This window comes from Schistocerca nitens, chromosome 5, assembly GCF_023898315.1.
Source record: "Schistocerca nitens isolate TAMUIC-IGC-003100 chromosome 5, iqSchNite1.1, whole genome shotgun sequence".
NCBI classification, from domain to species: domain Eukaryota; kingdom Metazoa; phylum Arthropoda; class Insecta; order Orthoptera; family Acrididae; genus Schistocerca; species Schistocerca nitens.
Window position 1 is genome coordinate 740793079 of NC_064618.1, and position 14777 is coordinate 740807855.

Sequence of the window (14777 nt, forward strand, 5' to 3'; positions counted from 1 at the left end):
AGCACCCTCATGGGCATCCCTGCCACACGTAACACATTTGGCCGGATTGGAACAGGACTGGCTGGTGTGATTGAACCGCTGGCACCGATAGCAACGCGTAGGGTTTGGGACGTAAGGGCGAACGGAAATTATCTCATAGCCTGCTTTGATTTTCGATGGGAGTTGAACTTTGTCAAATGTCAAGAAGACAGTGCGGGTTGGAATGATGTTCGTGTCAACCCTTTTCGTAACCCTATGAACAGCCGTTACGCCCTGGTCAGACAGGTAGTGCTGAATTTCTTCGTCAGACAGGCCATCGAGGGAGCGAGTATAAACGACTCCACGCGAGGAATTTAAGGTACGGTGCGGTTCCACCCGGACAGGGAAAGTGTGTAGTAGTGAGGTACGCAGCAATTTTTGTGCCTGGAGGGCACTGACTGTTTCTAACAACAGGGTGCCATTCCGTAATCTGGAACAAGACTTTACAGGACCTGCAATTGCGTCGATACCTTTCTGAATAATGAAAGGGTTGACCGTGGAGAAGTTGTGACCTTCGTCAGACCGAGAAACAACAAGGAACTGTGGCAACGATGGAAGAACTGACTGTGGTTGAGACTCAGTGAACTTACGTTTGTGAGCAGACATAGTGGAAGGTGAGGAAACCATTGCGGAAGAATCCCCCATGATTACCGGCGTCTCCGATGGCGCGCTCCTCCCTTGTGGGGGCCCTCTCTGAGGGCACTCCTGCCTTAGGTGATTGTTCACACCTCAGGTCACACCTCCCGACAAACGGACGAAGGGACCAATCGGCACTTTCGGAAGGTATCAGCTCGGGTAATCACCCCTCCCTGGGCCTGGCCGTTACCAGGGGGTACGTACGTGTCCTACCTGTCTACCCGGGGCGGGGAATTACGCGTTACCCTGTCACCGGCTACGCATGGAAGTGCGTGGGTCGGCCTTCAGACACGCACAGGGAGGAAGAAAGAGAAAGGGAAAGGAAAGGAAAGGAAAGGAAAGAAGAGGTCTCAAACGCCGCAGCGGAGAAAAGGGTAGAGAGAAGAGGTAAGGAAAAGAGAAGGACAAAGGAAGGATGAAGACTTATAAGCAAGGAAGGCGAAGAATGTGGTACATTTACAAGCGTCCGTCTCCGGACGTAGGCACAAACCGGACCCCCAGAGGGGGAGAAAGGAAAGGAAAGAGCCAGAGGTGAGGGGGGGGGGGGGAGGCGAAGAGGTGGGATGGGGAAGGATGCGGAAAGGGAAGGTATGCAGCCCGGAAAGGAAGGAAGGCCACATCAGCTCGGGGTCCCGTGCTCGCTACGCACGTATCCACAAAAGAGTTGTGGATCCCCTGGGGGGGGGGGGGGGGGGGGGAATGGACAGTGTCTTGAAAGGAGGATACAAGATGAACATCAACAAAAGCAAAACAAGGACATTGGAATGTAGTCGAATTAAGTCGGGGAATGCGAGGGAATTAGATTAGGAAATGAGACACTTAAAGTAGTAAAGGAGTTTTGCTATTTGGGGAGCAAAATAACAGATGATGGTTGAAGTAGAGAGGATATAAAATGTAGACTGGCAATGGCAAGGAAAGCGTTTCTGAGGAAGAGAAATTTGTTAACATCGAGTATAGATTTAAGTGTCAGGAAGTCATTTCTGATAGTCATGGCAGTGAAACATGGACGATAAATAGTTTGGACAAGAAGAGAATAAAAGCTTTCGAAATGTGGTGCTACAGAAGAATGCTGAAGATTGGATGGGTAGATCACACAAATAATGAGGAGGTATTGAATAGAATTGGGGAGAATAGGAGTTTGTGGCACAACTTGACTAGAAGAAGAGATCGGTTGGTAGGACATGTTCTGAGGCATCAATGGATCACAAGTTTAGCATTGGAGTGCAGTGTGGAGGCTAAAAATCATAGAGGGAGACCAAGAGATGAATACACTAAGCAGTTTCAGAAGGATGTAGGCTGCAGTACGTACTGGGAGATGAAGCAGCTTGCACAGGATACAGTAGCATGGAGAGCTGCATCAAACCAGTCTCAGGACTGAAGACCACTACAATAACAACATGATGAAACTAGTATTGAAATCTGCATATACAATCACTTCCTAGGTATTTATAGAAGTCTCATTAGGAAGTCTCCTAATTGCTTGCTGAAGTTTACAACATTTCCTGCTGTGGTTCTATGGACTGCCAGAAATACGATTATTTGTTTTTCAAGCCTATTACCGAAGTAAAGCAATCAAACAGCTGTTCAGTGCAGTACTCAGTGAGGTCAATGGCCACAGACCTTATGCCACTATGTTGTCTTTGAATAAACAGTTTCTGTTCTTCGTAAGGCGTCTCATGACCAATTGCTTTGTGAGGCACAGCATACTGGACATATGGTAATTGCATTTAGTTCTCCTTTTCACAACATTGTGTTTAAACTATTTTAATACTTCTGTAATGGGTGTAAAAGACACACATTTGCTACCTGTTGCATTGATTTTTCTGTAAGATGGAAAGTTTGGAAACAAACGTTTTGTTTCCACATTAAAGCACTATTGTCTTTGAGCAAGAAAATGACCCCACACCACACAAAGCATATCAAAATTCAAACTTGAATAAGTTAGGAATTCAATCATTTAAAGACTCGAGGGTTTACTGGTATTTACGATTAATCCTGAAATATCCTGTATACTGATGATAGAGGCATGGAGTCGTCAACAGGCAGATACACTATGTTGAAAACTTCACTAGCTTTCAGATGAAAGCTTTTTTTGAGCTACAGAACACGCACGCACGCACGCACACACACACACACACACACACACACACACACACACACACATTTTTTGAGCTACAGAACACACGCGCACGCACGCACGCACGCGCACACACACACGCACGCGCACACACACACGCACGCGCACACACACACACACACACACACACACACACAGATTCATAGAGGTGTGTGTGTGTGTGTGTGTGTGTGTGTGTGTGTGTGTGTGTGGTGTTTTATTCTAGCTTGAAAAAGGATTTGTGTTATGTTTATTCCTAAATAACTTACATTCTGCCAGAATTGTTCATTCCACGTAAGTTTCAGATCTGTTGTAAATGAAGATCATGATAAGTTTTCTCAACACTGTTAAGCAAAGTGTCAGTAATAACAATAACTGTAGACAGAGACACACATGTGCACACAAAGACAAGTGCACAAGTGTGATGACTTATCACCTCAATAACTGTAATGGCCAAAATACTGTTTTAAAATAATGCATTTGTAGCGGGACTTTGAATTTCGCCGCACTGCACTCGTTCCCTCAGACATGAATTGTGCCGTCACAGCGGTATGAGCGCTCGACGGCAGAGAAAATACTAAAATTGTAACTCTTTTTTGTTTTCTATCCGTTTCTTGTTTGTCTCTTGATAGCCGAAGCTTAAGGCAGACGTGATCTGATGCTGACGTAAAAAAACTTAATAGCTAGTCTTGATCTGATTTTAATGTGTAGACACATTGTGGAAGTTGTTATGAAATTCGGAGGATGGAGAGAAGCAACTAAAATAAATTGTATTTAAGATCAAGACGGTTTTGTATACATTAGAAATTCCTGGACAATGAAACTTATTGCAAGATTTTGGAGCAGACATTTCGCGCAGGAATGAAGTAGGAGATTTTTTGAAGACCTGGACACCGCATGAAAGAAGACATTTAACCTGGTAAAGGATGAACTCTTATCTACGCCATTTCCCCCTGTCAGTTACATTTTGTTATTCTCTGTTCTTTTTCAATACTTTTTGTAGTGGAAATTGATTTAACTTTTGCTCAAAAATGCCACCAGGACCACCCCAACAATAGCTTTTACGAATCACGAAGTCCAATAGCTTCTCTGTAATACGAAGTCCGATTTGCTTTTCATTCTTTCCCTTTTTTCACGGTCATTAACGATTTTAAAAAACCCATTTTTATTCACCATTTCTTCCCTCATTTCCGAATCATTTCTTTTCTCTTCTTTTTTATTAACCACAACAACTGGCTCCCGCGACAGGACGCAATTTTCGGATGTGTCGTTTTTGAGCAAATTTGAAACTTTAATTTGTATTTTTTCCCAACAGAGAATATCCAAAAATCCTGAACTGTAATGGGTAACGAAAACACCAACTTTATTGTACCTAAGCAAATGATTATACAACAATATTGTAAAGAATTTTTGTAACTAATTCAATCTGTTTTCTTTTCATGGCATATATTGATGCAAAACTGTTATTTTGAGACCTTTTGGTGATTATCCGATGGAGATGTATTAAGAAAATCCATACTTTGATGAATACGATTTACGCAGAAGTGTTTGACCAGCCGCTGCAGGACAGAAAATTTAATGGTGAGTCACACAATTATGTTTCATTCAAACATTCAATAGCCAACTACTGCAGAATCCATTTTTCCCTTTCCACACATCCTGCAGTTTTCTTCTAGATTTTTCCAAAATTATCTATCTCTATTGTAGTTTGTGGTAATTATAGTATTGTTGTAGCATATGAAGATCGTGAATTTGACCGCCAAACAGTCATTTGTTATGAAAAATTTTGTCCGCCCTGCTGCATCTTTCTCAACCATTGTTTGCAATACAGCAACCATTTACATTGACGAGAAAATATTTCAACCTAAATTTGAGTCAAATCTTTATTAATCAGACTCATATTATTCCCTTCTGACTTACGACTATACATCCTATTACAATGGAACGTGGTAAGGTAGAGGTAGTTTCGGCAGATGAGTTATCCTATTACAATGGAACGTGGTAAGGTAGAGGTAGTTTCGGCAGATGAGTTAAGTGAAGTAGATTCATCATTCAACCAACAAGAAAGTCCGCGTTTCCCTCCATGGACGAGTTCACAGATCAATGCAATGATTTTGCCTCAAACTCGCAACATTTGTGATAATACACAGATGGCGACTTTAAATGACGAAATGTGGAATGGACGCGAGACTAGACCGTCAGCGCCACTGTTAACATCAATGTCAGAACCAAATATGAGACAAATTCAGCAATGTGACACAAATCGGACACAGGAAACTGACAAACTGGACCGACTATTAGAGTTATTTGCAGACATGAAACGAGACGTTAGTCAGAAAATTGACATATTAAACCATAATATGACCGAAAATTTTGAACGAATGACAAAACAGATGACAGAATTAAATAACACCACTCAACAGCTCAGCCAGCGATTTGAGACACTGTCCGATCGAGTAACTAAACAGGAAGAAACTTTGGTTAGATTCACACATGAAACAAAAAACAATATCACCCGATGTGAGAATCAGTTAATGTGCAGCAGGAAGTGAACACTCGTGTGGAAGAGTTAGCTCAGGCCCACACTTCAGCTAGCTCCACCCAAGAAAAGCTGACTGATGAAGTGGGAAATATTACCCAACAGCTCACAATGGTAGTTCTTGAACAAACCCACCTCAAAGAAAAGATAGAAAAATTAGAAGATCGAGCGGACCTCGCGTCACTAAACGACGACACCAACATGGCCGAAAGAATTGTACACGAATGTAAAATGTGTGACCGACTATCTGTACAAAAAACTTGAAACAATTACACAGGACATACTTTCAAAAACAAAGACACATGTTAAAGACGAGACAAAACACATAGAAGACGAAGTGACAAAATTACGAGACAATGTTGTGGCGTGTTTGGCGATTGGTGCAAACGCATCGTCAGGAAACAACAAAACAGCTAAGACCATGGCTAATGACACAGACAGAACACCTATTGTGAAATCACCTATTTCCAATCAAAATTACAATGTGCCGCTTTCTTTTCCACCAAACGAGCAACATTACGGCACCACACCTAGGGTAGCAAGTGACCTAAATCACATCAATACAGTTATGCCAACCGGCATGGCCGATGACACGTTTGTAAGACATGGGTATTTCCAGACATTGTCCAGTGAGGACAAGCACAAAGTCCACCCTATAGTGTTTATTAGATCATTTGACGGTGTTTTTCCACGTAGTTGGTCAGAAGTCGATAAAATCAGATACGTCACCAATCTCATGAGAGGACGAGCAGCTAAGTGGAGTGCCGCTATGAAACGGCGGTGCCTTACATTTGAACAGTTCGAACAAGCCTTCTTGGACAAATTCTGGTCCGAGAATGAGCAACAGAGTCTTAGGAGAGAAGTGTGCAACCCCGAGACCTATGACCCTAAAAAAGAGACATTAAGACAATACTTTGAGAGGTACCTAGACAAGACACTGTAGTGGTCCAAACCAGCCGACTTGCCAGTGATAATTGACACTTTACAGAGCCACTTACCCTTTCCATACCGAGACAGATTAATAGGAGTACCGGAGAATGACATTAAGACTTTCTTAAACTTCTTAGATCAAATGGACTTAGTTTACAGAGGCGATTCACGCCACTCAAATTTTACTCATATTAGTAACCAAAATCAGCACCCACACCAAAGGAACCGTAGGGACGGTGGTTGGTGGAACCATCCGTCCGCGCCGCGACACTATACGATGCCTGCGCGCGAAACATATTCAAATGGTAACGTGTATGATGGTAGGAGCAACCGCAGAAATTCGTGGAATAATAATAACAACAATAATTATCACCCATATCAAAATGGTAACTACATGCAAAATGAAAATCACAGACAGTACAACAACAACCACAATGGGAGACTTGAGAATAACCGGCACAATCCCGGCTACTTTGACAGGAACATGACATATAACAGACATAATTACCACCAAAACAACAACAGTCCCAACAATCACTGACAGAATATGTGGAACACACAAAATTCACGCATGACAAATCATAACACTCCACGGAATCCACCGCCGTTTCCCAGTACAGTGATGCACTCCCCGCCGCGAAGTAGCAATAACAATTGCGGCGCGCCATCAGCTGACGTGTGGGCGCCAACCGGCTGGAATGTAAACATAGTGGAGCTGGTCAATGAACCCGGCCAAACACAGCAGACGACGGAAAACAGTCGACGATTGAGCTAAGCGCTCGTGCTTCGGTCGTGAGGTGTTGTAAGAGCGCAACGGTTGAGACAGTTTGTTTCCTCAGGTACGACAACAAAATGACAGCAAAACAGGAATTAACAAACCTATCAGGTTGATGACCTTGTTCTTTTGCGTTCACATCCCAAGTCTACAAAATTAAAACAACTGAACAGAAAATAGCAGCTATTATATTCAGGTCCTTTCAGAATAGCAAGCATACATCACCCAGGTTGTTACTCCCTAGAATACCCGTTATCGCACAAGCCGAGGGGGCTGCATCCCCACAGACATTTGAAACCCTTTGTGCACTAAAACAACATAATATAATGACAACTAATTTGAACATGAGCAAGTTGCTGTGAAAATGAGATCATAAATATTTGTATTGAATACACGAACATTAAGTTATACAGCCGAAGAACACAAACATTAATTTATGGAAATTATATACTGCAGTTACACTTGTACACATAATTATGGAGAGAATGTAAACCCAGGTGAGTACACTTACTGAACGAGAAGAGATATTCATATAGGAATGAGATCTACACAGGTTACATTGGTTGTTAATTGTAAATTATAAGGTGAATCAACAACTAGTTAGTTATTTCAAGGCACTCTAATGACAGGAGATAATAGCTATTGAGATCAGTAATGACATAGGTATGTAGCAGAATGAATGAGGACATAAGAATGAATGATCAGTATGAATGAGTTAATATTTAGGTTAATACAAGAAGGTAAGTTACTGTGAAGTAGTTGATGGAGACAGGAGATTATTTGAGGAAAATATTATTGGAGTTTTATGAGAATGGAAGTGCCAAATGGCCCCACGTATGTGATATATTAATGTTTGATGAGGTGTGTGTGTATATATATATATATATATATATATATATATATATATATATATATATATATATAATGATGAATATGTGAGTAAGGAATGAGTGAGAATGTTTTGGTAATATTGTGCTACATAGAGAAGTGAGTAAACAGTCTACATCTTTAAGATTACATAAGAATTTCAGTTTGAAAGAAAACATTTGTGATGAGTTAGAACACGTGAGTACAAGACAGTAAATGTGAATCTATTTACAGTGCCCTTGAAAATGAACGAATGCAAGAAAAGCAGAGTGAACATAATGATGATTACAGCTGTGGAAATAAGTGTAATAAGAATGTAGCTTGGAAACACATTAGCTTTAATTTATTGCAGAAGTGTAAATTGGTAACCTTTTGTTAAGTTTTGTTAAGCCACTGTGTGGAAGAAAACATTTATAGTTCGTGTTCAGACAGGAGAATGATATTTTAAGGAACTTAGGTTGAAATATAGTTTTTACACAGCCCTCATGTGAATACATTTGTATAAAAAAGAAATTTTTTTTTTTTACGAAAGTGAAATTTAGTGCCATGTTAGCCTTTATTATACTTACACACAACAGAAAACCCTGAGGAAGCAAAAGATAGGAGAGTTATTAAGGCCGTTTTTGCGACTCGTACAACACCTCCACTTAAGCGAACAGATGAAAAAATTACATGTATGTTGAAGACAACATTTGACTTTTCAGGTAATGCAAGGTAAGTGCAAAGGAGCAGTGACCACCCGTGCAACCGACGTCGAGCAACGGACACTGAGAAAGAGACATTTTACTGTCAATTATAAGACTACGTTCTTTATTTATGTTTTATAGAAAGAAATGATATATATATATCACATACATGATGTTTAACCTTCACTAAAGTAGAAGAAAGTTCATGGTTGAACTCTTGAGAGGGAATTTGATATGTTATTATATAATACACATTATGAGAGAGAGAATCTCTGTGAGATATATTTTCCATTTGTATAGACGGTATCCACAAGAAGTGGAGATATTAAGGAAGAACTGAGCAGATATGCGATTTACTCATGCAAGGATTTGTTAAGGTATAATACACTAAGCCATATGAACAATCACAACACAAACAGAGAATCTGTCATGTTGTTACACTACACAGACTTGACGTAAGGCCACTTACATTTACCCATGATTTGGTAAATTGTAAGCACCTCCTTTCACATACCCCTTGAAGGTGATGAAAATGTTATAATTATGTTCTCTTTTTATGTATTAGCTGTAGGATTTGGTAGTTTATAGGTGGTGAATAGTTTCTTCAGTCTATCTTTCTTTCTTTCTCCATTATCCTACCACCTCCTGCAGCTGGGTATTGTTTGTTTATGGAATGTAAGAATATATTGTGTGACAGTAAACTTTCAGGTATGAATAAAAAGACATGAATATTGATGGCATTACAAGCCTGGTCAACCACTAGCCAGATATGGAATCAAAAGAAAGAAAGCAATAATAAATGAAGGAAAGCCCATGCTTTAAATATTAAGTGTGATATCCCTTGGCACGCCCAAACCTGAATAAAAAAATAATAATACCCCAATAAAAGAAAGTAGCCAATGGGACTTAGTATAATTTTTAGTGTCATTATTTCACATGCATATTCTTGTAAATTTATATGTATTTGCGTATGTGTTAAAACTTTGCATATTGTCAACATATTTTGAAATGTGACCACGAAATGTAAGCTTTCATAACTAACTATGTAAACATGCTGGGACACAGTGAACTTTGTTAAAATGTAAATATTGCAAAAAAGTGTTGCAAACTGTGTACGTTATAAACAACGAATTTTGTGTTGTTTGTGAAACTTATGGTGCATAAACCAAATAAGTGTTTGTAAATCGATATAAACTGCAATTTACTTCGACGATAATGAGGATTTTCACACTGCAAATGAACGTTTGTTGGCAAGTGTAAACAACGTGGTGAAACACCTACCTTTGCGAACATCGACGCCGTTGTTCCTGACCGGCCTTTAGATGCTTTGGAGACAATAAACTCAGCACCTGTCGTAGACGATGTGGAGGCTAAAAACTACATCGACCATATATGCCCCGGGAACAATAGTCATGAAAACGCACAAGGACCCGGAGTGTTGGGTCAACAGAAAGGTCCGATCTTACTCGTCGGCTTTGACCCATGACGTAAGCGTGTTGTGGTGTGTGACGTCATTACGGCGCGGAAAACCTAATACATGGTTTGATGTACTCTTGTTTAAAGAACATGTATACGTAATATGAAGCAATTTGATGAACATATTGATCTGTAGCGTAGCCCACTTGAGGTTAGGTTGGGAGTTTTTTTTTTGGAATGCGGCCGCGGCAGCGGCCGCCTATGATTCGAAAATATTGATTTGACACTAATGAAGCCTGTGGGGGGATGGGGGGGCACTGCAGACTCCCCCCACCGCATAACGACATATTTAGTTTCTCCCCACCCAAAAACCCCCAATTTCCCACGCTTGTCCCGTTACAGTCATTAGGCTTTTTGTGAAACTTGTGTATTTCAGTGTTTACAATACGTATTCGATGTTTTTATATCCGCCATATTGGAATTGTTGTTTATGGTCGTTTCCGCGGTATTTGTGACGTCATGGGTCAAAGCCGACGGGTAAGATCGGACGCTTCTGTATTTCCCGGAGTGTTGTGTTGTAACAGAAGACATGGACGTTGCTTCAGATCACGCACAAGCTCAATCTTATGGTGTCACCGGACTTAACACGCCATTTATGCTGGAATAACAACTTGTAATGAACATTATGTGACAGTGAATACTGTTCAAGACTGTCATAACACAGCGGTTTTGAAACTGCCGCACGCGTAATTCAGTGATGCTACTGCGCATGCGCAAAGAATACGTGCTGCCAGAGATGCATTGGGAAACCAACGCTGGGAGCACACAACATTAACTGCGTTGGCGAGCAGCTTGTTCAAACCAACTGTATGTAAATATATATATTAATTGTGTAAAAAGGATCCAAACTGTAATAATTGTATTTAGTATATAGGTTTAGAAAGTAAGTGTTGGCAAAGATTATCCCCTATGGATGCACGTGGCCTTTCCAATGAAAATATGCATATACTGACTTTTAGGTTTGCTAGCCTGCCACGCTAAATGTTTAAGCGTGACAGTCGAGGGGGTGATGTAGTGGGACTTTGAATTTTGCCGCGCTGCACTCGTTCCCTCAGACATGAATTGTGCCGTCGCAGCGGTATGAGCGCTCGACGGCAGAGAAAATACTAAAATTGTAACTCTTTTTTGTTTTCTATCCGTTTCTTGTTTGTCTCTTGATAGCCGAAGCTTAAGGCAGACGTGATCTGATGCTGACGTAAAAAACTTAATAGCTAGTCTTGATCTGATTTTAATGTGTAGACACATTGTGGAAGTTGTTATGAAATTCGGAGGATGGAGAGAAGCAACTAAAATAAATTGTATTTAAGATCAAGACGGTTTTGTATACATTAGAAATTCCTGGACAATGAAACTTATTGCAAGATTTCGGAGCAGACTTTTCGTGCAGGAATGAAGTAAGAGATTTTTCGAAGACCTGGGCGCCGCATGAAAGAAGACATTTAACCTGGTAAAGGATGAACTCTTATCTACGCCATTTCCCCCTGTCAATTACATTTTGTTATTCTCTGTTCTTTTTCAATACTTTTTGTAGTGGAAATTGATTTAACTTTTGCTCAAAAACGCCACCAGGACCACCCCAACAATAGCTTTTCCGAATCACGAAGTCCGATAGCTTTTCTGTAATACGAAGTCCGATTTGCTTTTCATTCTTTCCCTTTTTTCACGGTCATTAACGATTTTAAAAAAACCATTTTCACTTACGATTTCTTCCCACATTTTCAACCTTTTCCTTTTTCTTCTCTTCTCTCTCTCTCTCTCTCTCTTTTTTTTTTTTTTTTTTTTTTTTTTTAACCACTACACATTCTTTCTTGAACTGCTCTTTTACGGGCCTGAAAATATAGTAAAATGCGTACACATCACATCCTTCCCTAGAAATGTCAAATGGAAATAACATTACCACAGAGTACTATCATTTCTGTCTGGTGAGCAAAAGCGGAAGATATTTCCTTTTTTCTTTAGTTTCATAATTAGATTACCCTTCCTATACTGTTCCCTATTATTTCAGTTAATTGCAGCTCTCTTGACAAATGCAGTTTTTTGCACTTATCTTAAAATTATGGGAGTGCCTCCTACTGTCACTTTTCTACTTGGCTTCTCCTTCGCCTCCTTCACTCCATCCATCCACGCAGTTGCAAACATGTATTTAAATAAATATGCTGGATTGCAGTAGGTGCAGTTACCAGACTGTTAGATCTGGCATCGGCTGATCCTTTTGTGAATATTATAAGCCATTTGCATGTTGAATTAAAACAAACTTAGACAATGGCGCTAGAACAAGACTTCTGCTCAGCTCCATATAGTTTCAAATAATGATGCTACAGATGCTCATTTCACACTGTAAATAAAGTATCAAGTAACAAGGAAACAGTATCTAAATGTGCCATTCAAGACCAATGTTTAGCCACTTAACTTGGGTGTCACAGCAATTCTACAAAAATTACTATAGGAGAGAGGTAGACAAGGGCCCTAGCAACTCTTCTACATCACCGCATACACAGTGGATCGGAAATGTACCTTCGTTTTTTTTTTCCTCCTCCTTTCCTTTCTCTGTCAGTTATTACACAACTCATTTTGTGATAATTTTCATGTTTTGTAGTTTAACAGCAATTAATGCTCTGTCTTAAAGGTGGAGTGCTCTCTTACTTCCATCACTGTTTAACAGAATGAAATTTGGAGATACTAAATGCAATCAAGATAGCAACTTTTGCTTTGTGTGTTATGAAGCACTGGTGCTCCTAGCCAAAAGCCATCTCTCTCTCTCTCTCTCTCTCTCTCTCTCTCTCTCTCTCTCTCACACACACACACACACACACAGGCATTTTAGACACAGTATAATACAGCTTTAATAAGGAGCTCATTCACTCCCAGCGATCTGAGATCTCATTTTCAATTATGTTGGATTTGAAAAAAATATAAAAGATCTAACTCCATAAAAAAGAAGGTACATACGGTTTAACAAATACACTGTCATGTTGCTGCTGCCAGCCTGGTGGGGGACACTCAACCCAGGCATTAAAATATCGAACAATGTGATGGTGGTCAAGTTTTGCAAGTGCCTTCACTTCGCGCATCACACGTTCCCGTGACTCGTGGCTGTAAAAGGATAACTACTTCAGTTTCTCTAGTCACATAATACATATCAGAACAGTAAAACAAATATAACTGGTTATACAAACTGAATTTTGTAGACTGTACAGTGCTGTTGGACTTTACGTGGTACAGCCTATTGGATCTGATATTTTAGCGATAGATAAACTGGTATAATTTATCCAAATGTGAACAAAAATTCATTCGACAAAAAATTCAATACACATAAAAATCATAAAAAGTCTACATTAATTAAAACTGAAATTGAAAATTGTGATATATGTTAAAGGAAGATGGTGAAGAAAAAAACAACTTGCAACCAGAACCAATTTGATCCCTCAAGACCAAGGACTCAAACACAGTTATTCCTTCTGTAAGGAGTGAGAGAGAGGTTGGCAGTGTGACTGAGAATGAGGGGGCCAGCCTGGGTCTTCACTAGCCATATCAATGCTAAAATCTACTTCATCTAACATAGAGCCTGTGTAAAATGGTAAACATGAAACATATTTCTTACAGTATTTCCCATGAAACTCCATGCTCTTCTAGATCATTGGAAATCAGTTTCGAAAAAGTTTCTTGATCCTTCAAGTGCTTTGAGTTTACTTTGTTATATGCTAGTGAGCTGCTTTATATCTGGTGAATCTTCTTACAAATATACATGTATATTTTTTAGAGGGCCAGAAAAAAATCCATGGGTCCAGCTCTGAATGTTAGCTATGATAAGTCTGTTAACTCAGAGAACTGAATGGTAAGGCTAGCTATGTGCATCAATGCATCATCATGCTGCAGGATGATTCCCCCATAGCCTTTGCCATGTTTTTTGAGAAATTATGATAGATCCATTACTGTATAACACTGAACAGCGATCTGCATGTGAATAATTTGAAGCAATTTGGCGTGGGGAGGGGGCGCTCGAAATAAATGTGAATTTTAGCTAATTATATCTCATGAAGTAACTGCAGGACAAATGTGAAACATTGCACATAATAACTTACCAATACAAGGGCTCAGAATAAAAAATTTCATTCTCCTACTACTTTCAAATATTTCACAAACTGACGGCAAAGTTGACCATTTTTAGCCCACTTTTGTATTTAAAAAAAGGGAGAGAGAGGTGTCTCCTGCAAACACTTTTCACATTTTCATTGCAAGACCATGCTCTAACCCACCTACAAATGTGAGCATATAAGCCCTTAAGAAACAATGACGAGTTGGAGATGCATGGAAAATTGGCCTATATTCTCCTGATACTCAAATTTGTCATCCTTATTGCTCTTTATTGCTATCTAAAAAGGCAATATCAAAAGTCTTGGTGACTAGGAAGTGAGATCAAGTCTGAATACCTTGAAAAGGTTTAAAAAAAGGGTGTCTTTTTCATGACTCCTCATGACACATTTCATACTATACAATCCTTGGTTTTCTCTGTCATCATAATGGCCACTGAGCTACTAGCATGGATCAAAACACATTTCGCTGTTTTTCTTGTTAGATTTTGTTTCCATATTTTTGTTTTCCGGTTCTAGTGTGTGCTTATTTATTCTTATTTGTTGTACTTTGTAACGTTCCCTGGCAGCACACACACTATTAATAAACTAAAATTTAATTGTACTATATATGCCGCTATGAAGAAATTTTTATATACTGTAA

General features: G+C 39.7%; 1 protein-coding gene across 1 annotated transcript in view; it reads right to left on the bottom strand.

Moving 5' to 3' along the window:
- LOC126260144 (eukaryotic translation initiation factor 2-alpha kinase) overlaps positions 1-14777 on the bottom strand; it is a 220521-nt gene that overhangs the window by 80082 nt on the left and 125662 nt on the right. The window contains exon 12 of the mRNA XM_049957398.1: positions 12993-13136. Coding sequence (XP_049813355.1) covers positions 12993-13136 — 144 coding nt within the window. The remainder of the gene's footprint in view (positions 1-12992; positions 13137-14777) is intronic.